Source organism: Rhyacophila brunnea, unplaced genomic scaffold (assembly GCF_057557595.1).
Source record: "Rhyacophila brunnea isolate RB1 unplaced genomic scaffold, BYU_Rbru_1.0 scaffold_23, whole genome shotgun sequence".
Taxonomy (NCBI): Eukaryota; Metazoa; Arthropoda; class Insecta; order Trichoptera; family Rhyacophilidae; genus Rhyacophila; species Rhyacophila brunnea.
Genome location: NW_028232893.1, coordinates 26,081,292 through 26,107,860, shown reverse-complemented (window position 1 = coordinate 26,107,860; position 26,569 = coordinate 26,081,292). Strand labels below are relative to the sequence as shown.

Genomic DNA, 26,569 nt, shown 5'->3' with positions numbered 1-26,569 from the left:
CTTTTTGAATTGATATTTTGTTCAAAATGCTCTCTCTTTAGATTCTTGGTGTTTTTGTAATTCCGTTAATACGTAAGTACCAATGTCATCAATAGATTCAAGATATATTATTTGTTTACTAAATCAAACTAATATATTGACGCAACAAATTATTGGTAAAACCTATGTAAGTAAAAAACAATATAACATAAATTTATCTATGATTAACATTATAAAAACAATATTATGATATTTTTCTCATTCCGTGATTGTATTTGTTATTCACGAGTGTTTTTAGGTATTAGATAATATAATTTTAATTATTGTTTTAATTAATGATTGATTTTGTAAGTACGTAATATTATGTTGATTGTTTCTTATATCAAATATAATAATGTCATCACACAATATTCGAAAAATTCTTATCGCATCACATTGAAGAGGTCAATTTAATTTTACTACTTACTTAAGGGGGGACATGCTCGTCGAAGGTCAAAATTGAGTTTTTATTGTATTTTCAAACCATGATCCTGGACACTCCTTATACGTTGTAGATAATCTATTTATATAATTTTGAAGCCTTATTATCCTTTATATTTATTTTAAACATTTAATGACTGCATGAAGTATTTTTGTTACATAAAATAGTATTCTTTTAAACCTCTCGCTCTAATGTTTTAGAATATAGTCATATTTCGGTACAGAACTGTGCAGTGGTGTTAAGATTTTTTACATTTATTAATTTTTAAACGCATTTATAAAACCATTAGTATAATTTATTACGAGATAATTTTTGTAAAATATTCACGATAAAAAAATATTTTGATAATCTCTGTGATCCCAAATTTGACAAGAATTAGGCATTTTATTATTCAAAAAATCGGCAAGATTAACACATTTGAAGATGATTCTAAAGATATTTATTATAAGCTATGTCTTTGACCATTCAAGTGTGATAAAAATCTTATGAATAATGATTGCTTTATAAGAATTATTGACCTAAGAATAAGGTAGTGTTTTTTTGAAATACGCCATTTCTTTTGTCATTCCCTAGTGGTTAAGCTACAACATACGGCCGTAGCCATAAAATTACAAACTATAATTAAAGTAGGGAGTAAAATTATGTTAACGCGCGTGTTTGAACATGTACCTAACCGAATTTTTTTAAATTTTTTTTTAAACGGTACATGTTCAAACACGCACGTCAATATCATTTTACTCCCTACTTCAATTATAGTTTGTCAATTTATGGCTACGGCCGTATGTTGCAGCTTAACCACTAGGGAATGACAAAAGAAATGGCGTATTTCAAAAAAACACTACCTTATTCTTAGGTCAATAATTCTTATAAAGCAATCATTATTCATAAGATGTTTATCACACTTGAATGCTCAAAGACATAGCTTATAATAAATATCTTTAGAATCATCTTGAAATGTGTTAATCTTGCCGATTTTTTGAATAATAAAATGCCTAATTCTTGTCAAATTTGGGATCACAGAGATTATCAAAATAATTTTTTATCGTGAATATTTTACAAAAATTATCTCGTAATAAGTTATGCTAATAGTTTTATAAATGCGTTTAAAAATTAATAAATGTAAAAAATCTTAACACCACTGCACAGTTATGTACCGAAATATGACTATATTCTAAAACATTAGAGCGAGAGGTTTAAAAGAATACTATTTTATGTAACAAAAATACTTCATGCAGTCATCAAATGTTTAAAATAACTATAAAGGATAATAAGGCTTCAAAATTATATAAATAGATCATCTACAACGTTTAAGGAGTGTCCAGGATCATGGTTTGAATATACAATAAAAACTCAATTTTGACCTTCGACGAGCATGTCCCCCCTTAATATGAGAATTTTAATTAAACATTAATTTTGTGTTCAATATTTGAGTCAAAATAACTGTATTTTAATTTCTGTGTGATAAAATAATAAATGTTAGTTTAATTTTGAATGATAATCTATCAATTTAATGTAATAATTAAATTTGTAGAAAAGAATGAAGTTATGTTTAAAATAATAACAATTTATTTAAATACCATGGAAGGTATCTCTGCAATAAAATAATACATATTATGTTATGTTTTGAATTTATGTTAATTTGGATGTATTTATTATACATGAAATGAGAGATGTTTAATGTGTATAAACATAAGTACATAAAAGCCAAGATGCAATATTTTAAACTTAATAATTATATGATTATCCTAAATTATTTATAAATGTACAATCTTATACATTACAAATAGATACAAAAATAATAAGACCCGGCTATACCTCGTCGGAGTCCGAACGTATAGAATCATAATTGGAGTTTTTACTCCTCAGCATTCTAAGAAAGGAACCCACTGCGAAAATTGTTCTCCGGTGCCTGTGAAAGATTCCCTGGTAGAGGGCGTCTCTCAAGGCTTTCCGGTCGTCCGTTATCGAGTTCTGCGCGCTCAGGATGATGTCCGACTGGGTGTTTATCGACTTCTGATGAATCAGAGTCGCCTGCTTTTTGTCCAGCGACTTCTGATTCGGGAGGCTTATGGTAGATTCTATGGAGGAGTTTTTAGTCCGCCTGAGATCGAGCGCTCGCTTCACGCTGGATTGGTTCTCAGGCACCGACCGCTGCGTCGCCAGTTTGGATTTGTTGAGTGGATTTGTGTGCGCGTTGTCGTGGGGAAAGTTCAGTTCTACCGATTTTTGACTCACCGCACTCGATCGGCTGAGGATCCGATGAGGCACGGCCGCAGCCGGAGCCTCCGGGGGCTTCATGGCCGCCTCGTCTCCCGTCATCGTGATACTCTGCTCGGGCTGTATGGCTAACATTTTAACGTACGCCTGTTATCACTTTAAATGTACGGCAACTTTTAAATTTTTTAAGTTCACAAACAATTAACGGTCCGCATCGGTCTACTCGTTAAACATACACGTAGTGAATTGAATGATAGTCTCATTCGAGCGCAATCATATTGCGAGCAAAACAAATTAATTCCGTCGAATTTACCGTACACAGCGTATGATGTCATACTGATAAAGTAAAGAAATAAATATAATCAGCCGTTCGATTAAAACTCACAATGGGCCCGGCAGAGGCGAGGCTGTTTATTGTTCACTGTTCAACAGGGGGCCTGGCTTCCACGCCGCACTCGACAGAAGGCACAGAAAGGTTGACGGAGGTCTGCGTCGCCAGGGAATCCGCAGCGGAGTAGTCTTTTGACTCCCGGCACTCGCTGAGCGTGATGAGGGGCACAGCGCCCCTGTCTAGGTCCAGCTCGCTCACCGACCTGCCTAGTTCGTCTATCTCCTCGCAAGACTCCCTCCCGATGCCACGACAGGCTGCGATCTGCTTCGGCCTCGTCGTGCTCATAATAAAGAATTCCCCCCCCTCTGTTCGTCCCTCCGCTCCGCTGCTGGAATTGATCAATTCATCAATCGATGACAATCGATCGTGCTTATTGTTATTATTGCCGGCTGAAATTAAACCACTTAAATTGACGTTAAAATTATTGCCTGGACAATTGGAACTGTCGTCATTGGACTCGCGTACGCTTTCAATTAAACTAGATTCACAAAGCACTTCGGTGTTTGATTTATCGTATTCGTAATATTCCGGCAAATTGTACAGGTCTTCGTAAAGGTTTTTATTGTCGAGGATGTCGGCAGTTTTTTGATCGGTCCGTAACTCCCCGGTTTCTATGCTAAATTTACGGTCGACGAGGGATCGTAACGAATCGAGGTGACACTGAAACAGTTGATTATAAGCCTCGTTGACACTGAACACTGAATAACTGGAGTGCGGTCTGTTGGCGGGCGCAGGACGGAACATCTCAGAGGGGAGGCGAGGGGATTGTCGGTGTCGAGCGCCTCCGGACAATATTGCATTAGAACTGAGAATCCTTTTAAAGTCGTTCACTTGTGTGGCTTCCCTGATTTGAATCAACGCTCTGTTCTCAAGGTGCAGGGGGCGCACGTGACACTGGTAATCCGGTGAGACACTTCCGCGTTGACTTCTGCGCGGTGTCAAGCTGCGAGCCGACCCGGCGCCTCTTCCACTCCTGCTGCCATATTCTCCAAGCGGATGGTCTTCGAGCACGGATCCTGGCAAAGATTTAACAGGAATATTGAATGACTGTCGTGGTAAACATGTTTTTTTATTTTTACCCTCCCTTTTACTAACGACAACAATTCTAGATTTCTTTTTAGATTGTTTATTTTTAATACGACTTTCAACGATAGGTTTCGGACTAACGCAACAGTAACTTTTATCAGCGCTAAATAATATATTACTAAAACTAATTTGGGGACTGCAAGGGGCTGTGACAATACACGGATTTCTATTAATTAAAGACACGTTTCTGCCGTATATTTCTAAAGAAGATGACGGATAATGCAAATTAGGCGATGGCTGTCCGTAACTATTTAACGAATCTAATTTAATTTTGTAGTCGATGTGCTGTTCCATGAATGAATCCTATCGCCGCGAGTGTAGGGGGTGAACTGAATCTAGGCTGTTAAAAATAATTTGATAGCCTACCCCCACCCCCCTGAGTCAGTTTGACTTTGTTTGACAGGGTTCAACCTAAAAGTTGAAGACAGGTTTGAGTGAATGTATGTACATATATATACATAGCTAGGATGGGCTTATAATATAAGTGGCATATAGTACTAAAAGTGGAACAATGTTCATTCTCAAAGGAGTCTATCTGGAACATTTTAGCATGCACTGATAATAGGGTTACCAAATTTATCATCGTTTTGTATATTAAATCGATATATTCTTTTAAATAATTATTTTTATTATTATACAGATGCTTTTTGATGTAATGCCACTGACATAAATGCATACGTGTATTAAATAAGGCTCTAAGTACCAAAAAGTAGTATTGCTTGTAGTTACAAAATACCGAGTCATTGCAGTAAAATTTCATGAAGCAGACCTTTTGAAAAATGTAGTTTTACAGGCAGCTTCTATAATTTTAGGTATTAAGAACTCGCAAGTGTCAACACACCATCGTCAGCTATTTTATATTGAATGCCGTTGACTACTGCAGTGCTACTTACACCATTATAAATAAAACACGCCAACGGACTTACAACGTCGACAGGTTTAATTATTTTGCTGTATTTTTTTGACTTGCTTGAGGCACTTAGACTATAGTTGAAGTTATTGGCGTTGGTATGTAGAACATTTTTCTATAAAAATGTCAGTTTTTATTTTTTTGGTACTTAGCGCCTTAATTAATACACGTATTCAATTATGATATCCATAGACTGAAATTACATGTGGTTTTGAACAAATGATTTCTGTTCATGGAAATATATTTGCACTTAGAACTTGGTAGATTAAGTTAACTATAACGCAATTCGATAAACGTTTTCAAGTAACAACTACTAGTTAAAATCGTCATAGCTCAGCAAGATGCCCGTAGCTTAATTGGAAAAGCATACTGGCGCGTCCATCAAGTCCTATCGGGTGTCAAATTTTTTTCTACAAATTAATTTTTCCTAGTGTGTATATGCATGAAATGTTTTCAAATTATTTATATTCGCTATTGTTATCTGTAGTAGAACAATTTTACCTTGAAATTGCGCAGATTGCGATTTCATCTACTGCGCATGAATTACATAGGATAAATTAAAACATATTTACCATTATTATACCCGACTGCTATTTGACCATTATTATACCCGACGGCCTATTGCATCGTTTTCTCTCGCTCGGTGTCGCTCTAACTATGTCATATTCTCTGTCAAAATTATCGAACTTCACGCTTATGTGGTATATTTATAATACCTACTTTAGACTATGACCTTTTTACTAGCCATCCGGCACTGTAACAGTGTAATACTACATTCATTTCGCGAGTGGAGAACTACAAGGTTCTAAGTGTTTGTCCTTGGAGAAACAAAAGTAACAATGAGGCAGCTTAGAATACTACTTCATTGTTGGGTTTGTTTTTTCAAGGACGAACACTTAGAACCTTGTAGTATTCGGCTCGCGATTTGTTTTAACGTGGCAAAAAAATTTATATATTATCTCAGTGCAGGCATGGAAAAAACCGTAGAGTGAATGTGTAATATGACATGTCTCGCAGATAATTTAATCAGTAGACTTGGTAAAATTTTTACAGCTTTTCTTTCATATATTTAGGCTTCGTCTTTGTCTATATTATAGAAGTTTATTACGTCTTTGGACACAGCACTACAGTAAAAACGAAACAATGATGCGGTTCATCGATTGTATATGTAAGTATACATACAAATATGCGGTCATCGGCTGCCAGGCATTTATCACGGCTCGGCATACGCACGCACACTATCGACCGACCGCATTATTGTTTCGTTTTTACTGTACATTACTGATGCTGTTTAGGGGTCATCCATATAGGTAATATGTTCACACTGTAATGCGGTGAACGGGTTTTGACATAATGTGATGATTTGTAGATGAAGAGGATTAGGAAGGCGGAGACTTGGTTGTAGAAAATGTGACATCACAAAAATCAAAAAATATTTTTTCGACCAAGCTTAGTGAATTTATTTTGTAATGAATGAATTGGTTAAAAATATGAGTTACCTACCTAATATTTTAGATAAGGGGTAAAAGTTTTTTGTGGATAATGGGGGGGTGGTGGGACCCCTTTCAAAAAAAATAGATATGCAAATCCCAGTGGACATAGACCTCCATTTTGAATCCAGTTTTGGTTTACGACTTAATAATGCAAGAAATATAATACAAAGAAACCATATTGTTCTCAAATATACCAATATTGAATGCTGCGTTCAGTTGGAAATAACGTCATATTCTTTTTAACCTTTCTTTTACAATGCAAATAAATTCCGTCCGTTCCGGTGATGTCACTTTGGGTTACCATACGAGATTAAAAAAAGGGAAATACCTATTTGGCAACATAAATAATTAATCGTCATTATTTACTAGGTAGGTACTTATTTGTTTTACCTATAATGCCGGATACTCATTAGCGAGCCGTAACTATGACCGGTGCAGATACAGTAACCAGTAAGAATGTCAAATAATTACCTCGCATCTAGAGTTGGTTACAGTTTCTGGAACAGTTATTGTTACGGCTCGCTAATAAGTATCCAACTTTAACACAGTCACTGCTGATCAGTTAATTACCACAACTCGGTCATGTCAATTAGCATGATAATTAAATGTGGTAATTAACTGGTCAGCAGTGAATGAATATGTATCTAATGGCCACAAGCCAAGCGTGTTTTGAGCACTGAGTATGTTAAATAAAATTATCAAAACTCAATTATAATCATACGAGTATTTCTATACATTCTTTCAGCCTACAAGCGATAATAATATCTTCATCTCACGTTTTAATTTCATATCTCTTTCTCACAATTGAGTATGTCTCTCTTTGTCGCATATACTTTTAGATCTATCTCTTTTGTTGTAATTGAAGTGCATATTTACACAAATATTTACAGTTTAATGGGCTGGGTAACCTAAGGTGACATTACAGTAACGGGAGTGTTAGGCCCGTTTCAGACGGGATACCGGTGTCGCGCTCGATATAATATAGGAAGCCATTGTATTCGAATAAAGGGGCATTTGTATTATGTTTATGAACGTCCCAGAGTTAATGAGTCAACGCGTGTCCGGTACACTTTTCCGTCGGCCGCTACATTCTTAAGCCGCTGATACACCTGTTTTTATTACCGCAGTCAGTTTTATGTTCTAATTTATAACGCGAAATTATGCGTTGACTCATTAGCTCTGGGGCGTTCATAAACGTAATACAAAGGACCCTTTATTCGAATACAAAGGTCCCCTATATTATATTGAGCGCGACACCGGTGTCCCGTCTGAAACGGGCCTTAACATGTGTTTAAGTTAAACACACTTTCTTTATTTTTGTGTTCACTAAAATGGGAACATAGTTAGGCAAATTAAATAATAATTTATTGTGTGCATGTGTAGCATGCTAGAATAGTGTCCGTACGTAGGTACCAATAAACTGCGATGTCATAATATGAATGTATCATAAATTAGAAGTATTAGTGCCCGCTAGCTCGCGTGTTGAAATTACCATTTTACTGTCTGGGCAGTTAATTTCCTTCAATCGACCGGCCGCATTTTTTGTGTTATTTCAATTATTAATTCGTCCCATTTAAAAATATAATTCGAGTGCATCGTGGTCACCCCACTCCGTACCATAGGAGTCCGTGAGATGGTATTAGTCAGTGAAAAGAGGCAGGCAACTTAATTTATTTCCGATAATAGACTACAATGGCATCTAAAGTCCATGCCAATACACATGCAATAATATATACGCATACGAAAATGTTTCGAATTACGAATATTGCAGTGACGTCCGTGGAATGGTGGTATAATAATATATTTTTTTAATCATTATTAACACTACAATCCGATGCAGATTGTTGGCCGCATCCAGAAAAAAGTTTCTTAATTATTTCCCACGATGGCCGCGCGGCTTAAGCGTCGGCCTATTGCGTCGTAGGTCCCAGGGTCGAATCTTGGGTCTGGCAAGTAGGTACTAATAACACATATTGTTTTTCAGTTTATGTATGAGTCAGAGTACGGACCTAATGCCGGGTGTAGACTACGTGTAATGTAATATGTAGTGTAACGCAAATTGTATGGACGGCACACGATCTCGACGCGAATCCTGTAGTTGTTCGAATTATCGAGCACTGCGAGCGCCTTTTTGTTCGTGTCAAAAACCGACAGCCGATGGATCAGCGCGAACGTCGCTACGAGCATTGGATCGTAGCTACGTATGGACAACAAATTCGCGTTAGATTACACGTTACATTACACGCGTCTAGACGCGGCCTTATAGTTTGAGAGTGTGGCTGACATCCATATCTCGTAAAAACAAAATATGCTCTCATTCGGATTGGTCGAAAAAAAATATTTATGCAATGCAGTATTTATGTAGATATTAAAATCGATGTGGTTTTAGGTATGTGAAAATCGAAGCGCTACAGGTTTGGAGGCCCCCTTTCGAAAATTGCGCATGTAGGCTAAATTGAAATTGCATGTTAAAAATATAGCAGTAATTATGTTGCCAGGTTTGTATATATTTTCTGTCTGATTCTTACAATAATATATTTCAGCTGGGGCACGGTCTAAAACGATCGTGACTGCGCGACGCGAAGATTGTGCAAACGACGCGTGCAGAACAAAACATAATTTGTTCATAAAAATTCAACATGCGTCCATTTAGTGTTATGTTTATTGTTCTATTTGTAATAATAATAATATATTCATTGAAATGTTTTCTTTTTCAAGTAAATGGGTAACGTTTTTTAGTCATCTTTACACGATTTAAGAATTAATTCCCCCGACGCCATCACAAAACAAATTGACGTGTTCACAGCACGCTTTCGCTCTCCGATTGGCAGCCAGTCCGAAATTTCGTCGCACCTATAGTTGAAAATTATTTGCCGTTTCACTTATGTACGCTCATAGAGCCGGATTTACTATAGGGCTAAAGGGGCTATAGCCCTGAGCCCCAGCGCATTTATTCTATACAAAATACTGATATATGCCGCTATCGGCAGCTAGCGAGGGTAGTTTCTCATTTTTTGTATCGAAGTATTAAAACTTATTGTAAAAATATCATTTTTGGTTCATTCATACTTATGATCTTATAATCCCTCGATATTAAATTTTAAACAGCGGCCCAGTACTATTTTATTTACCACTACACCACTGGTTATATTGGCCTGCAAATAATATGGGAAGATTACCTTTGTATCAAAAACTGTACTATACATTTCAAATATTATGATCTTTCTAATCTTTGATACTAAATACCAGAATTTCAGATTATATGACTACGTGTGCTATTACAAGCGTACATTGTATTTTCTAGCCCCTATCTGGAAAGGGACGTCCCGCGGGGCTAGGCAGGTCATGTGTTGCATAGATGCGGCATATTATAAAGGGCGGCGAATGAAGGAATTTATCCATGACGATGCGATCGCTTAATTCGACTTCTTAGCAGTGACGTACCTAGATAAAATGCCGCCCCTAGGCAGCACCAAAAAGCCGCCTCATTTTTATCATCCTTTCATGAGTCCAATATCTAAGAAATGTGTTGTATGGATACATTACTAATAAAATATCAGAGTAATTATTCGAAAATCTGCACGTGTCGTTTTTGATCACCAAGTACGTCGAAGGGCAACGGAAGTAAACTAGATATCGCGAACCCGATAAAACCAGTGAGCTGATTTTTTTAATGGAAAGATATTTTCGTTATTACTAAGTTTAGGTGGCTATGTCTATAATATATTCCAAATAATTCTCCTCGATTTGCCATCCTTCGAGTAACTGCCGCCCCCAAGCGACGCTCAATCTGCCTACCCCCACGGGACGTCACTGCTTCTTAGCTTAAAATTAAACGAAGCATTTTCAATTTTTTAAAAAAGATTTTTTCTGTTGGCTATATTTTCTCATGAGTGTTTTCAAAATTATGTATGTTCAATACTTAGAATGGTTCATTCTTAAATCTTGTCAATTATTCGTTGAATAAAAGAAATAGTTAAGTATAACTATTATTGTGTTGTAATACCCATTGTAATAATATACTTATAGGAATGTTTAATGCAACATTTTTCACAAAGGTGCCTCCAAACCTGTCAGTGCCACAAACCTACGCGTACTTGAAACCACAACCATTTGAGAGTATTTTTCATAGAAATGCTCTAATTCTTAGTAGATCATATTATGCATGTCAGTTAAAATATTTTTTGATGTATTTGCCTGTTTAAAATAGTCGAAAATTAATAATAAAATATGTAAGTAAGTACCTGACGAATTTTCAGATAATTTTATATTAAACATAGAGGGGACGGTATTATAAGTCTACTATAGGGCGGAACTTTGACTAGGGACGTCACTGCATCTGGACCTATGTGTTGTTGGGGTTCCACCATTTAAAAAATGTTAGTAATCACTAATGTACTCGGTCATTGCTGACTCAAGTAGAAAGCCGATACATTCACAACGACTGGTCCTACCTTTGCCGCCCCTCCCGTTGTTGTCTATGAATGACCTGTCATTGTTCCATAGAGTGCTCATACTGACGCGTCTGTATTGTTCACACAGGAAATGGTTTGATTTGAATAGATAAATTACATGATAAATAATACACTAGCATTAACACACCTTCTACAACTGTAATGCATAGATAAATGCTACATATTTTTTGGAAATTGATATTACCACCGGTTTTTGTGTTAAGGATTAGTCTGACTTTGACAGCTTATGAATAATAGGAATGTATATTATTTATTAATAACACTGATAGTTAATATATTTTATTTCAGATTTTTTTGTAATTCAATTTGAAATGAGAAAGGGCGAATCAATATGTCAAGCGATCTGGGATCTGATTATGACAGCTGAAAAGTGGACCACTTTTTGCTTGTGCAAAAAGTTATGCTCAGGCTTTATTAATCTAAAGATGGCGGTGACTCGGTAAAATCCAGAGACGTCACTGGTCTTTCATGTATATTGGTGTTTCAATAGGCATGAGATATACTAAATAAAATGTTGTAAATAATTTTTAACAATATTAAAATAATGAAAAGTATATTTTTAAATAGGAAAAACTGTTGTATTATATTATACGGAGTTTATTAAAATTTATAGTATCTGTTGCGAGGCCGTTATTAACTACATAAAAAGCAGATAATGATCTCGTAAAATAAAATCGCATTTAAATATCTACAGGGCAGTATTCAGTAATTTAGTGTTGCCATGAAACAATGTAGGTATATTATCTACCAGTGGCGAAGGGTGGAGGTAGGCTGTTAAGATCCGCCATAAATAGTGCAGAGTAAGCTTTGTCAGTCATACGTATTTGTTTTCATTGAACTAAGACTACAATAATTTACAGATGGTGTTGGCTAGTTTTTAAAATTTAATTAAACCCTGCGAAACAAAACCATAATAGATAATAGTCAAACAATACTCATCTATCTATAAAATATCTAAAATTATGCAATTAAATCATACATAACTTTTTTATTTATATTTTATATTTAATATGATATTTTATAGATAGAATAATATTTTTTATCTACGAGTATCATAGTTTGATTGAGGGCTCAATGAATTAAAAAAATTAACTAACAACATGTGCAATATCTATTTCTAATTCAACGAAAACAAATAAGTATGAATGAAAAAAATGAGCATCATTTTGTCGGATCGCCCAAAATATACCAAAACTATAATGGTTTGGTTTAAGCAGGGTTTATATGATTTTTTAAAACTAGCCAACACCATCTGTAAATTGTAGTCCTAGTTAGATGAAAACAAATACTTATGACTAACAAAGTTTAATGTCCACTATTTATGTCGGATCTTAACAGGCTACCTCCACCCTTCGCAACTGATATCTGCCCATTGCAGCTCTATCGATTGGTGTGTTTCAATTATGGGAATTTAATGCAAGCGCTCCATTGGCGAGCCAAAAGTCCGAGGACAATAAATCGTCTGATTTGTCAATGCTCTGCTACTGATCAACGAACGAATAAAAAAGTCGACCAAAGTCAAAAGTTGCGATTATCGTAATGTCTTCCGATAATCATATAATTTTGTGTTATTTATATGTAGACTTGTATAAAATAATATAGCAGTGAAAACAACACAAGTTTTACGATTTCTTTAATGAATTTCATATATACAAATAAAAAAATAATTAGTAAATCTCTCATTTTCTAATGTGTAAATTAACAAATTAATCAATGAAAATGTTTATAAATATTAAAGATTTTTTTTCGGTTCAAATGATTGCGTATTAATGTAAAATCGAATTTGCATAGTGATCGACGGACGAAGTCTGGCAACTTGGAGAGTAAAAATATTAAACATGTTTGAAATCAAATAAACCTGGTCTGCGGATTAAAAAGTCCGCAGATCTGGGGTGCTCCACGCGAAAAAAAAATCCGAAGACTTTAAATCGTCTGACTTGCGTACCAATGGAGCGCCAGCATAATAATCAATGTACTAACATCGCAGTTGCATAATGAGCGTTTATTGAACAGCTGCAGCTGGCAACTGGCTATTATTTTACTATCTACGATAGCCCTCCAAAATCATTCATTCAAATTTATTGTGGCTATTGTAGCTACTAAAATTAAATTGGTTTAATTTAGTTTATAGGGGACCCAAACATAATCAGCGCCTGGAATTATAGTTGCATTCGGTTTATAGGATCATGAAAAATAGATATACTATATTACTTTTTATAATATATTTTTTATAAATACATATTTTGGTTTGCTTGAAAGCGTATTACATGAAATAAAATAAACATAGGTACTCGTACAATAGATTTGTATGGTCTACGGTGGAAGAGAAGTAAAACGTTTGGGCCGCGGGCTAGAATCTCATGCTTGGAAAATTTATACTTATACTGTTTTTCAATCTGTGTTTGACCCAAAGCACGGACTCAATGAGTTGAGTTAAATTCTAACAGTCAATTTTTTCAAAAGTCTGTATGGATAACGTATAAATCTAACAGTGGCGTGCGATCCATAGATGCTGTACATCAGGGTAGGCGAACCTTTTAACGTACGCGTGCCAAAATTTCCCAAATATTATTTTTCGACTGTATGACGTGCCGAGCATGGAAACATATCACAGGGAAACTTCTTTGCGCACAAATTGACACTAGAATAGCTCCGATCAAGTGAGACATTCTCTCGCTACAGTGGTCTCATGCATTGTAAATCGATCAAATTTAGAGGTTCTCGACACGGCATCCCCCGCCGCCTGATGAGGTTAGTGCGATAATATTATATGTGATGCATAAAGTCTAAGGACCGACCTATGCAATTATATATTTATGAAACGTAATGCTTATTCTTGTAGAGTATTTGTCTGCAATTTCTATAGAATGCAATCTGACATTTTTTATTAATATTATCCGGTATTTTTTTCTCTTCAAACGCGTGTCATAAAAAATCATCTCGCGTGCCTCCAGTGGCACGCATGCCATATGTTTGCCACCGCTGGTATATACTATACGTGGTATTGTATTGTCATATGTTAAAATTATTAAATTTAAATAATATATTACAATATGTAAAAATATATTGCATGAGGAGTTTTCTAACAAAATGTTTTGAATTCCTAATAATTATACATATCATGAATGAAAAATAGATTGGAATATTTTATTATTTATTTTCTTATCTAAAAAAGAACAAATAAAATCTCACCCACAATTTCAACAGTTTCAAAAAAAAATCATTAACGGCCCACATGCTCAGCGTAGGTCAAATAGAGCTTTTATGGTATTTTCAGAGCATAACCCTGGACATTCCTTAAACGTTGTAGATAATCAAAGTCATATAATCATAATAAAATAACATCCTACGAATAACACCGCGTTAACATGATCTTACGCCCTACTTCATTTATCGTTTGTCAATTTATGGCTACGGCCGTATGTTGTAGCTTAGCCACTGGGAAATGCCAATAGAAATGGCGTATTTCAAAAAAATACTACCTTATTCTTAGGTCAAATATTATTTTAAAGCAAACATTATTCGTAGGATGTTTATCACGTTTGAATGGTCAAAGACATTGCTTATAATCAGTATCTTTAGAATTATCTTCAAATGTGTTAATCGTGCCCAATTTTTGAATAATAAAATGCCTAATTCTTGTCAAATTTGGGATCACAGAGATTATCAATATAATTTTTTATCGTAAATATTTCACTATAATAATGTCAACATAAATTTTACTAATGGTTTTATAAATGCTTTTAAAAATTAATAAACCTATAAAATCTTAACACCACTGTACATTTATGTTCTGAAATATGACTATGCAGTCATCAAATGTTTAAAATAAATATAAAGGATAGTAAGGCTTCAAAATAATATAAATAGATTATCTACAACGTTTAAGAAAAGTCCAGGATCACCCTTTGAAAATAGCATAAAATCACCATTTTGACCTACGTGGCGCACGTCCCCCATTTCAAAACAGTTAAACAATTAGATTGGATTGTAATCCAACTATATATTATAATCTAGATAATATAGGAAAAATTGAATCGGGCTAATGGATAGCCCTGATAACTAGATGATAATAGCAATTGACACGAGGTATGTGAAGTGTTTATTGTTTTTCTCTTTTTCCGCCTTCGCCTTTTCTCGCCTTAAGCCGGCCCTGGTTGGGCACAATAAAAGCGGGAATACGAAATCGTACGAACGCCGCTTGATTTTAAATATTATTTATTCACGAATTAGGGAAGTAGGTAGGTACCCGTCTATTTCAGGGCTGAAAACAAACACGGTGACATGCGACGGCCGGAAATTGAATTCGACAAAAATAGCAGATCAAAAAGTTTTGGAACTAACCTAGATCATTCACTACGCAAAATTTGCTTCAGTTGGTTTGGAACTCTATTGACGTGGGAAGGAACAACTCAATATTTTATTGTTATGATTTATTATATATTATAAAGTTTTTTAATACACTGTGTTAACAAAAAAATATATTTGTCATAAGCAATTCAATAAAGACGTTAAATGTATGAATGAAAAAGTGTGCACAATTTTGTCGGATCGCCCAAAACATACCAAAACTATTATGGCTTGGTTTAGGCAGGGTTAAATTGATTTTTAAAAACTAATCAATCATCTGTAAATAATTGTAGTCTTGGTTCAATAAAACCAAATACGTATGATTAACAAAGTTTAATGTACACTATTTATGTCGGATCCAGCCTACCTCCACCCATAGTCTGACGCTTAAGCCGCGCGGCCATCGTGGGGGGGGGGGGGTATATTATAGGATCATCTCTTTCCGATAAGAAAGCTCACGGCGAACTGTGCCACGGTGAAATGTTTATATAAAATTTACATGTAACCTTATTTTGTATAATCTAAATCGATACGATTTAAAAAAAAATGTGATAAAAATACATGTTTTTTTAGATTTTGGTATATTTTGTACAATTTCTCTTATTTTGTTAACTGTCAATTCATGGTGGAACTGCATTGTATTGTTGTTTTAATTTAATAAAACGCAATTTTCACATTTTGACTAATCAGAAATATTTGTTGATATTAATGTTATTGTAAGTGTTGATTGTTTCATATTTTGTGGTTTGTTAATATTTTAAAAATTATTTGTTTAATGCCCTGTGGGTCTATTCTATGCTTATCGACCGCTAAAGTGATAAAGTGATAAATATTATCAAACTTAGGGTAGGTTTGTATCAAAATATTAGCACTTATTGTAACAATTACACGAAGTTGGTTTTTATTGTTGCAATAAGTGCTACATTTTAACAGCACCTATCTTGCTGCTGTTAAAATATCGCACTTATTGCAACAATAAAAACCAGCTTCGTGTAATTGTTACAATAAGTGCTAATATTTTGATACAAACCTACCCTAAGTTTGATACTATTTATCAATTTAGTGTTCGATAAGAATAGAATAGACCCACTGATGTAGTATGAAATATTAATGTCCAACCTCATTAATTGTAAATTAATTTGTTATTGGGAAGGTATTATTGGACGGATAATTTATGTACGTAATTATGTATGTAATTGCATTTTATTAAATTAAAACAACAATATTTGGTACAAGTTAATATTTTTATGAATAGTTTTGACTATTTAGGGGCCCCATTTTAAATTTTCTGACGAATCGTTTGCGTCATTTGTGCTTATAAAGCAATTTTTCGTCTCTCCCATCAGATTAAAATAATGTCATTTCAGATAGCTCAACGACGATATGTATGTATTATATTATAAACATATATACCTAAGTCGCAATTTAATCATTACATTTACGATACAAATTTAATATTAATGCAGGTAGACAAAAATAAATAGTCAACGTCCTTGAAAATACCGAAAACAAAAAAATAAATCATATTTTTATTTTATAATATCAATAAGACGTTGAGTGAAACGGGCAACACTGAAAGAAAAACATGAAACAATTTTATTAATAGATTTTAGAGAAGAAATTTTATCATTACATACTGTAACACTGCTTTTTCATCATCTGAAAGCGTTACATACATCTGACGTTACTGATAAACTACTCCAGTGATATTAAAACTGTGAGTTGTGAAAATTCAGACAATCTTAAGGGGGGACATGCTCAGCGTAGGTCAAAATGGAGCTTTTGTTCTATTTTCAAAGCATGCACCTCATGTACCTAACCGAAAATTATATATATATATATTTTTAAACGGTACATGTTCAAACACGCGCGATAACATTATTTTACTCCCTACTTCAATTATAGTTTGTCAATTTATGGCTACGGCCTATGTTGTAGCTTAACCACTGGGGAATACCAAAAGAAATGGCGTATTTAAAAAAAAACACTACCTTATTCTTAGGTCAATAATTATTATAAAGAAATCATTATTCGTATGATGTTTATCACACTTGAATGGTCAAAGACATAGCTTATAATGAGTATCTTTAGAATTATCTTCAAATGTGTTAATCTTGCCCATTTTTTGAATAATAAAATGACTAATTCTTGTCAAATTTGAGATCACAGAGATTATCAATATAATTTTTATCGTAAATATTTCACTATAATAATGTCGATATAAATTATACTGATAGTTTTATAAATGCGTTTTAAAATAAATAAATGTAAAAAATCTTAACACCACTGCACATTTATGTACTGAAATATGACTATATTCTAAAACATTAGACCGAGAGGTTTAAAAGAATACTATTTTATGTAATAAACATACTTTATGCAGTCATCAAATGTTTAAAATAAATATAACAGATAAGAAGGCTTCAAAATTATATAAATAGATTATCTACAACGTTTAAGGTATGTCCAGGATCATGCTTTGAAAATAGAAAAAAAGCTCCATTTTGACCCACGCTGAGCACGTCCGCCCTTAATTAATACAATACGATGCTACATTACCACGCGGAATGGACTATTTTACGAATGGGAGCGCTAGAAAAATTATTAAAGTGTGTTATACTATTTGTATTATATTATACTTACTGACATTGAACGAATAAATCTAACAAAAGTCAAAACTTCCAACCTGCATACCTACTGAAGATTGTGCAGGCAAAAGTCAAGTAAACACATAACAATATATGTAGTAAAATAACACATAAGCTTGTGCATGTAGCCTGTAGAAAGTTTAGTATTAAACTTTAAGGAAAAATATGTGAAGTAAGTACCTAAATGGTTTTAATTATTTTTTTTAAAAATTCATGCACCGGTACACAATTATATTTTTTTTCACGAGACGGAATGATATTCTTGAGGGTTTCAAGGATTTCACGAAACCGAACTGAGCTCCGGTCCGCTCCCGTCCATTTCGAACACTGTACTACACGTCATAATGACATATCCCATTGTTACAGGTATGTGGCCCCCAATGCTATTTCTCACGGTATAAAATAGTTTTTAAACAGCACTTATCTGAACTTAGCACATGGATTCAAAAATACTTTTAGGAAGATATGGAGAAATTTACATTGATTCAAAATCTGAGAGAAATTATAATTGCTATAGTGACAGTTATGCGTTGTTTGGGGGGGGGGGGAGTAAATTGAGGAAGGAATGCACATAATACAAGTTTTGAGAGTAGATTTCGTGAAGTCCACATTTTTTTCGCCTGCAGCGCTATATATCTGTGTGTGTATAACGGGAGTTTATAAAGGGAGGATTTATTATTTGTTTATTCAACTACCCCCGTTATTATTCTATATTCAGACGGTTGCTTTTGTATATGACATGTGTGATATTATATGGGCAGTGTTGAAGGAAAACACGCGTTGGTATTTACATCGTTTATATGGTACACATACACAAGTGGTATCACACCGCATATAGCATGAAGTTATATTAAACTATCTTTTTGATTGTAAAGATGTATCCTGATTCTTTTAATTTGATAATTCAGAAAAGGGCTGAGTGCCCTTGTAACCTCTACAAATATTGAAGGTCTCTAGACAACTGTTATTTACGACTCGCTATTGTCTATGCTCTATATACGAGCATAGATAATAGCGGTGGGTAAAACCTCTACGTGTGTGACGCTATCTATCAGAATTAACATTTTCTGTCTATCCATTTGACAGAGTAAAATAATGTAGTAAAAGTAGATAATTGTACATACAATTTGAAACAATTATAAAAACAGTATCGAATGACCTTTTGAGTGTATTTAAGAGCAATTTGCTTAGGTATATCACTGGCTAGGAGTTATGCTAGGATTTCAAGATTTAAGAAATAGATTGAAAAAAACGGGCTCAACCATCCAATTATTGATTGATATTTTTTTAGGGCGCTGTGAAAAAAGTTTAGGTAAGTAAGAAAAGTTTGAAAGCCACTGAATTACTCAATAAAATATTTTATTTTCTTTTGACGTCTGGAATCGTTATCGATGCCGGGAATTTGATGGAAAGAAAATTGGTCTAAACGATCAGAGTTGGACGAATGCATAATGGCCGAAAACATATTGTGTACGTAACTAAAAAAAACATGGAGACCGAACGACATGTTTTTTATCATTATTTCGCTGAACGAACTATTTGATCTTATCAGAGGTAGACACCCTACCACTAGGTTCTAGCCTGTAGGGGTAAAATAGAAACTTGAAAACATTAATAATTGAATTTATTTTTACTCAATCTATTTGTAAATTCTCGTGAAAAACTGGTTGGAAATCATTGATCTAGCTCCAGACCCATCTTTCATGCTGGATTGGATCATAAGTTAGTGCTTAAAAGAAAGGGGGGTAAAATTACGACGACACCCGTGTATTAGTGATATCGAATTGAATCGAATTTCAAATTAGGGTGAAAATATATTTAAGGGTAGATTTTTTATTAGGAGAGAGCACATAACCATACTTTAGCAATACTTTAAATTTAACTGGGCCGATACAAACTCAAATAAATATCTACCCTGCTGATAATAAGAACTTGTTAATAGGTAGCGGATTTATATGCAACAAAAAACATAATTATATGCATGCACGTATGTAATTAAAATCAATAAAATATGCACTAAAACCGAAGAAATATGCAGTTAAAAATTGACATTTTTCTGGGAAAAAATTGTAAATAGGTACACACTTTACCCAATATTACTGACAAAAAATTGAATAACTAGTTATAGTCTTTCAACATAATACGATAACAAAACAAAAAAACACAAATAATCAATATAAAGTTAATCAATTATTACAGCTTTCAAAATAGTTTTTTCACAAGTACAAATAATTGAATAATAAATGCAATGTAAATCAAACATAACTTTAAAAACAAAAATGACACACTTAACTACTCCTTAATACTATTTTCTATTTTTTGCCCGAAAAAAATAAGTTACAATATTTTCTTCAATTTTATGCTCTGGCATTAAATTTTTCAGCATATCTGTCAGTATTTTGTTTATATGCGGAAAACGACCACTCAACGTCTACACAGGTGATTGGGAAAAAATTAAATAAAAGTGCCCGAGTTGACTTCACTTTTTCTGATAAATCCACAGCTCGGAGATGGCATTAAAAATGCAAGTGCATCTTAACTATCCACCTTCCTAACTTAGTTATATTTCGATGAAATAATTTAATAAAACTAAAATTATCAATGCAACAGCTCTAAAATATGCATTTATTTATTAAATATGCACTAATGTCTCAAATGTGCATTTATATGCACAATAAAATTTTATCTTTGGATTCTGCGTCTTTCAAACCAGATGTCTGTGCAACTCTCATAGCTGTGCATACACCCTAACAAAACATGCACTAGCCTATAAATCCGGCCCCTACTTATTAATATGTTTTTCAGAAGACCTCCAAAGCAGAATTACAGGAACTCGCTGAAGTAAGCAACAGAGTAGGCTTGCAAATAAATGTAACAATGACGAAAGTCATGTTCAACTGCTTTGCGGGCCAAAAAGAGATCCTCATCAATGGCACTCAGCTCGAACCGGTAAAAACCTACATCTATCTGGGACATGAGTTGAACTGGGCTGAGTTGAACATCTGACACTGGGTTGAACATGACTATCTTCCTTGTTACATTTATTTTCAAACCTACTTTGTTGCTTACTTCAGCGAGTTCCTGCATTCTGCTTTGGAGGTCCTGAGTCTTGCGAGAAAATTACTGTCATCGGCAAAGCGCAAATGACTCAGGTATTCTCCATTTATGGGGATCCTTTTGTCATTCCAGTCAAGTTGCCAAAATATATTATTAATAAATATAAATTAATAATTCATTAACTATAATATTATTATATATTATTAAATGGACACACGTACACTGTTTTGTTTATCATTTTTATCGTGAATAATATGTTATATTATTGTCAATAAAATACGATTACATTGATTACCTAATAATATTTTTTATTACTACAAATTGATATAAAAATAATTACAAGATAATAAGAACTTTTTATATACCACGTTTTTAAATTTTCTGTTGAATCATATAAACTTGACTTGACTAGCTTAAACAATAAAAAAAAATGTACTTGATAAAATAATACTGAAATGTCATATTGATTTCCATAGTAACGCACGTATATATTATTAATAATTTAGTTGCTAGGACCCCAGACCCCTAGCAACCAATAATGGTGTCGAAATAACTTTTCATACAAAACAGAATTAACTGAAAATGAATTCAATTCTACTTAAAGATGGCTAAAAGTATTAAAAAATGCATTGGCATCGTGTTCTTATATATTCTAAAAGTTTCAAATGTCTAGCTAGTTGGGAGTTAGTTAAAAATCGATTGCAAGATTTGTACCGGACAAAGAACCACTGGACAAATTCGAGCTAAGAAAAACGTTGTAATAATCTAATTTACGTGCACGCCGATACCAGCGATAATATAATATTATCATTTTGTATGTTTTAATAAACTATATAGGATGACAATACGTGTTATTTTATCATTATAATGAGTTTATTATTATTTTTACTTACTATCCTGCAGTTTAAAAATGTTGTATTGTTTTGTAGAATTTCTGCACCTCAGATCCAGTGTCTCGTATATTTTTCTTGACAGATCTAGCATTTTAGGATAGGTAGGCATCTAGCTTGCAAAAAACGCACCCGGCTCGTGGCGTTTTTACTAGCGTTTTTTGATGTCTCCAACAGGATTAAATGTGTTGAAATAACGCTAGATATTTATTTTCATTTATTTATATTAAATTTCTAGACTATCAGACACTTAATGCATGTAGGTCGGTACCAAGGCCTAAACAAAAACGATGCATAAGTGCGGGTGAGAAAGTATTCGGTACACTTATCATCTCTGCGATACGCGCTAGAGTAAGATAAAAGGTTTACAGATGTGTAGAAGATTTTGTTGTCGGCGTAGCCACCAAATCTTAGTTTTTTGCTTAACTAAACGTCGATAATCTGCGAGCGCGTGTTGCTAAAATTGCTATTTTTTGTGTTAAACATAACGTCAGTGGTAAAAAATATTTTTAGTTAATTAAGTAGAAAAGATAGTTCTGTGTGCTGTATTAAAATGTGGTAGCCGTACTGATAAGCAAGAAGATGGTATTACGTTTCATAGGTAAGTTGATACATGTTCGTGATAATTTATTTGCATATTAATATATATTTTAATATCAAGTGACCGTGTTTCTTTAAAATAACTTAAATTATGGATATTTTTACCTAATGGTTGCATTTTGACCGCTTAAAAATACTGTATAACGTAATAAAATAGAAAAATATGTTTTAATTCTGAGCGTCTAGTGCGAGCACTTTGGGCGAGCTTAGGTCTATGGTCTCGAACATTTGTATACGAATGCGTTCGCTCGCCCACAAACCAAACGCACGGCACGCAGCTTTATTTAGCAATGCAATGGGTGGCGTCTAGATGTATCTATAGTCTAAGGTCGGTACATATCTTAGTGAGATATAAAACACGATGAAACAATTTAATGTATTATTAAATGTTTTTGTATATTACCTACTCCGAATATCCGCGAATATAAAATAACGATTTAACAATTATTCATCTAAAAATTCTAAAAGGTTTGTTTTTTAAATTCTCTGTCTGTCCTAAAAGAAAGAAACTATCGTCTTCGAACATCAAACGATACTTGTACGTCGTTGGCACAATATAGGTATTTATTGTTAATTTTGAAATAAATTTCTGTTAAAATGTGCGGTTTTTACACTATCGACATTTTTTCGATTTCTGCACTTTTTTTTCGATACGTGAAAGCAAAGATATCTTTGGACTTCGTTCTTGGTAGAATAAGTAAATTTAATTGCAATTTTAATTTCACAAAATCTAGCGTTTTTTCCTGCCAAATAGCTCGATTTTACACCCCGTTTGACATGTTTTTGTCAACCACAGTTGGAAGCACCAAAAGTAAATATAATAATATTTTGAGTTTATTCATAACATAAACCTGATTAAAAAAAATAAACTAAAAAAACGAAAATTCCATACTCCATAGATTAATCGGCTGAAAAATCCTTATTATTGGTTTTTTTTGAATCTGTTCTTTTTGCACATACGACAAACGTCACAAAGATTAACCGGTTTATGTGTTTGGAATTAAATTATTTGATTCGATTAAAAAAATATTGATTTAATTTAATTTATTCATCACGTCATATTAATGAAATTATTTGAATGTGTTTTTTTAAATGCAAGTACTTAATTGAAATAAAATCATAAAATACTTTCGTGTAAGTAGGTATTTAAATTTATTTTTAGTTATATTTTTGTAATTAAATTTAATATAGATTCCAGTTTGAAGAATGGAAATAATGTAAAAAATAAATACGTATATATTTATCCAATTAATTAGGTATCTACGTATATTAAAATGAATATATTATAAGTACATAGGTACTTTGTATCGTAAACCCCAGGGGACACAAAAATAATCTATTCTGTGGATAAACCTATTATGAGGAATACGTAGGTATATCTAATAAATAGAAACTAAATCAAATTAATGATCTTATGTGGGCTAACATTATAAAAGGTACTAGTCGGTTATCCTGGGTACAGCGGCAAACACATTTTGAAAATAGCCGATATCACTGGCGCACCCAGAGGGGGGGGGGGGGCAAGGGGCCCTGGCACCCCCCAAAAATGAAAATTAACAGAATGATTTTAAACATTGAAATTGAAAGCCAATAAACTATACCTTTGGGTTTAGACAAATAAAAACACGGCAAAAAATGATTTGTAACAATTCTCCAGCACCCTTTTTAGAAAAATTTCTTAGATATTAATTTCTAACACAAAAATTTCGAAACACTAACGTCAGGTTTTTTTAGAAACCCAATCCCTAATGGAACTGTCAAAAAATTCTCGGTGTCCACCCGAATTCCGGAGTGGCGTAGGTCATGGCTGGGGAGGACTCTAGCCTGGGGGCCTGGGCTGTGGGGGGGCCGGCGTGTCGGGTTGACCAGATAAGTGAGATAAACATACATCATAAATTAGCTTTAATAGTAAAAAAAGTCGCCTGCGGTGCTATTATACTTCGTGGTCATGGACATTTTTAATTACTTATATGATAGTGCAATATATTTTTTGATTATTATATGTCGATACTCGACAGCTCCATTATTAAAGTAGATGTATTAAAAATCGCCAATAATTCACTGTAGTACCCTTAATTTGAACTAAAACACAATTTGAAAAACGTTAATGTAGTGTTTCACACTGCCTTTAATCTTAGCGGTAGGTAGGGGGGCCGCCAAATATCCTAGCCTGAGGGCCCGTTTCAGGATGTGGTGGGGACCATGGTGTAGGTACACCGAGTGCAATAGACAAAAGACCGATAAACGAGAAATTAGGCTGTGAAAAAGAAAAAGAGCCTATAGGACTAATTTACATTCTCCTTCTTGGGCCCCCCCAATATTAAATCCTGGGTGCGCCACTGGCCGATATACTGGATGATTTGTAAGGATAACATAACCTAAACTAAACCAAACTAACAAATAATCCAGTAAGTATATCGGCTATTTTCAAAATGTGTTTGCCGCTGTATCCAGGATAAACGTATATAAACTTATAAAATGTTCCACATTAAATTAATTGTTGAATGTTTATAATTTATACCTAAATATACCTAATACTCCAATGTCTACGGACTACATGACATTTTTTAAATCCTGTCAATCATAATAAAATTATCCACTTCATGACATTTACATTCGATTAACGGTAGACATTGTTTTTATTCCACTGTCCGAATGTCATCTCATAAATATAATATAACGAGATAGCTATAAAAACAATTTATATTTAAAAAGAAAACATCATATTTTCAAAATTAGAATGATAAATATTTCAATTAATTTTAATGTTGCTATAATCGTGAATGAAAAAAACAACGTGCTTACAAGTTTTGTTACAAACATCGATTTCTGAGGATGCGCCCAAATGCAAGTCATTCAAAATGTAAATAAACAACAAAAAAAGCTCGAAGGTTTTGACAGAAACGTTAACGTACCTCACTAGTTTATATATTTTTTTTAATTAAAATAACTACGTAATATTATTGAGATTGAGAATGCTAAATAAATATCGTTTTATACACTAGAATTGGACTCTTCTTAAGAGTGCTTTTATGGGAAAACGAGTACCTACAAATACCAGCTGATTTTGTCAATTCAAATAATGTTGTCATAGATTTATTTTATATTTGATTTCTTTTTACTTTTAAGTATACATAAATCAATTTACTACCTACACGCATACACCGAATAACATAATACAAAATAAAAGAATATCACCTTTCTGACGTTTGTCAATAAATTCAAATAAAGAACATCGCCCGAACTGTCACTTTATTGATACGAGTTTGATACAAAAAAAAAACACTGTCACACTTTCGCAGTGTTTCTCTGCCGAAAAATTGTTTTTCACTGAATTAAACTCGCAAAAATGCGAAACATTGCATTTCCTAACCTAACTACGCAGTATTTACCGTCGCCCCGCATGCGAAATAAACGTATAAATTCACTTTTTTTGGCAGAGACTCGGCCCAAATCCGCGGCGCACACAAGGCGTTCGTTTGAGAAGTCGCAAGAAGTGACGTTCCCTCGCGGCGCGGCTCACTAAAATGTTGATAGTCCTATTTAACACTCGCCGCGGTACATTTTGATATATGTCAAACAGTTAACATCCGTACAAAAATCAATACAACCTTACCTACTACATGGGGTTTCTGTGTATAGCGCCGCCGCGCAGGGGTGGCGCGAGAGAAAAACGCCACTAGAGCTCGGGAAAAGCGGAAAAGCGCTACCTACATAACAAGAACAGCTGTCGCTTTAATGCGTTTACTAGAATTGTATCGGAAGCTGTATTGCGCTATTTTAATCGTAATATTTTAATGAAGTAATCTTTTTTTGAACATACATACTTCTGAAAACACTAATGAGACAATATAGCCAATAGAAAAATATATTTTTTGAAAAAAGTAAGACACCCGGCAGGAATTGAACCTGCGTCTCTTGGGTATCGCGCCCTGTGCATCACCACTATGCTACGACTGCCATGCTTAATTGTGACAAATTTTAACTAGTGT

At 33.8% G+C, this 26,569-nt stretch overlaps 2 protein-coding genes across 2 annotated transcripts; both read right to left on the bottom strand.

Annotated features, from left to right (window-relative positions):
- Positions 1–1,927: 1,927 nt before the first annotated feature.
- Positions 1,928–3,665, bottom strand: LOC147069766 (uncharacterized). Its single transcript, XM_085950526.1, has one exon. The coding sequence runs from the start codon at positions 2,810–2,812 to the stop codon at positions 2,270–2,272; it is 543 nt and encodes a 180-aa protein (XP_085806652.1). The 5' UTR covers positions 2,813–3,665; the 3' UTR covers positions 1,928–2,269.
- Positions 2,086–26,238, bottom strand: LOC147069765 (uncharacterized). The gene is made up of 2 exons (XM_085950525.1): positions 25,776–26,238; positions 2,086–4,084 (listed from the first exon to the last, which is right to left on the bottom strand). Exon 2 carries the CDS (start codon positions 3,810–3,812, stop codon positions 3,096–3,098), a length of 717 nt encoding a protein of 238 aa, XP_085806651.1. The 5' UTR covers positions 3,813–4,084; positions 25,776–26,238; the 3' UTR covers positions 2,086–3,095.
- Between the last annotated feature and the right edge of the window lie 331 nt (positions 26,239–26,569).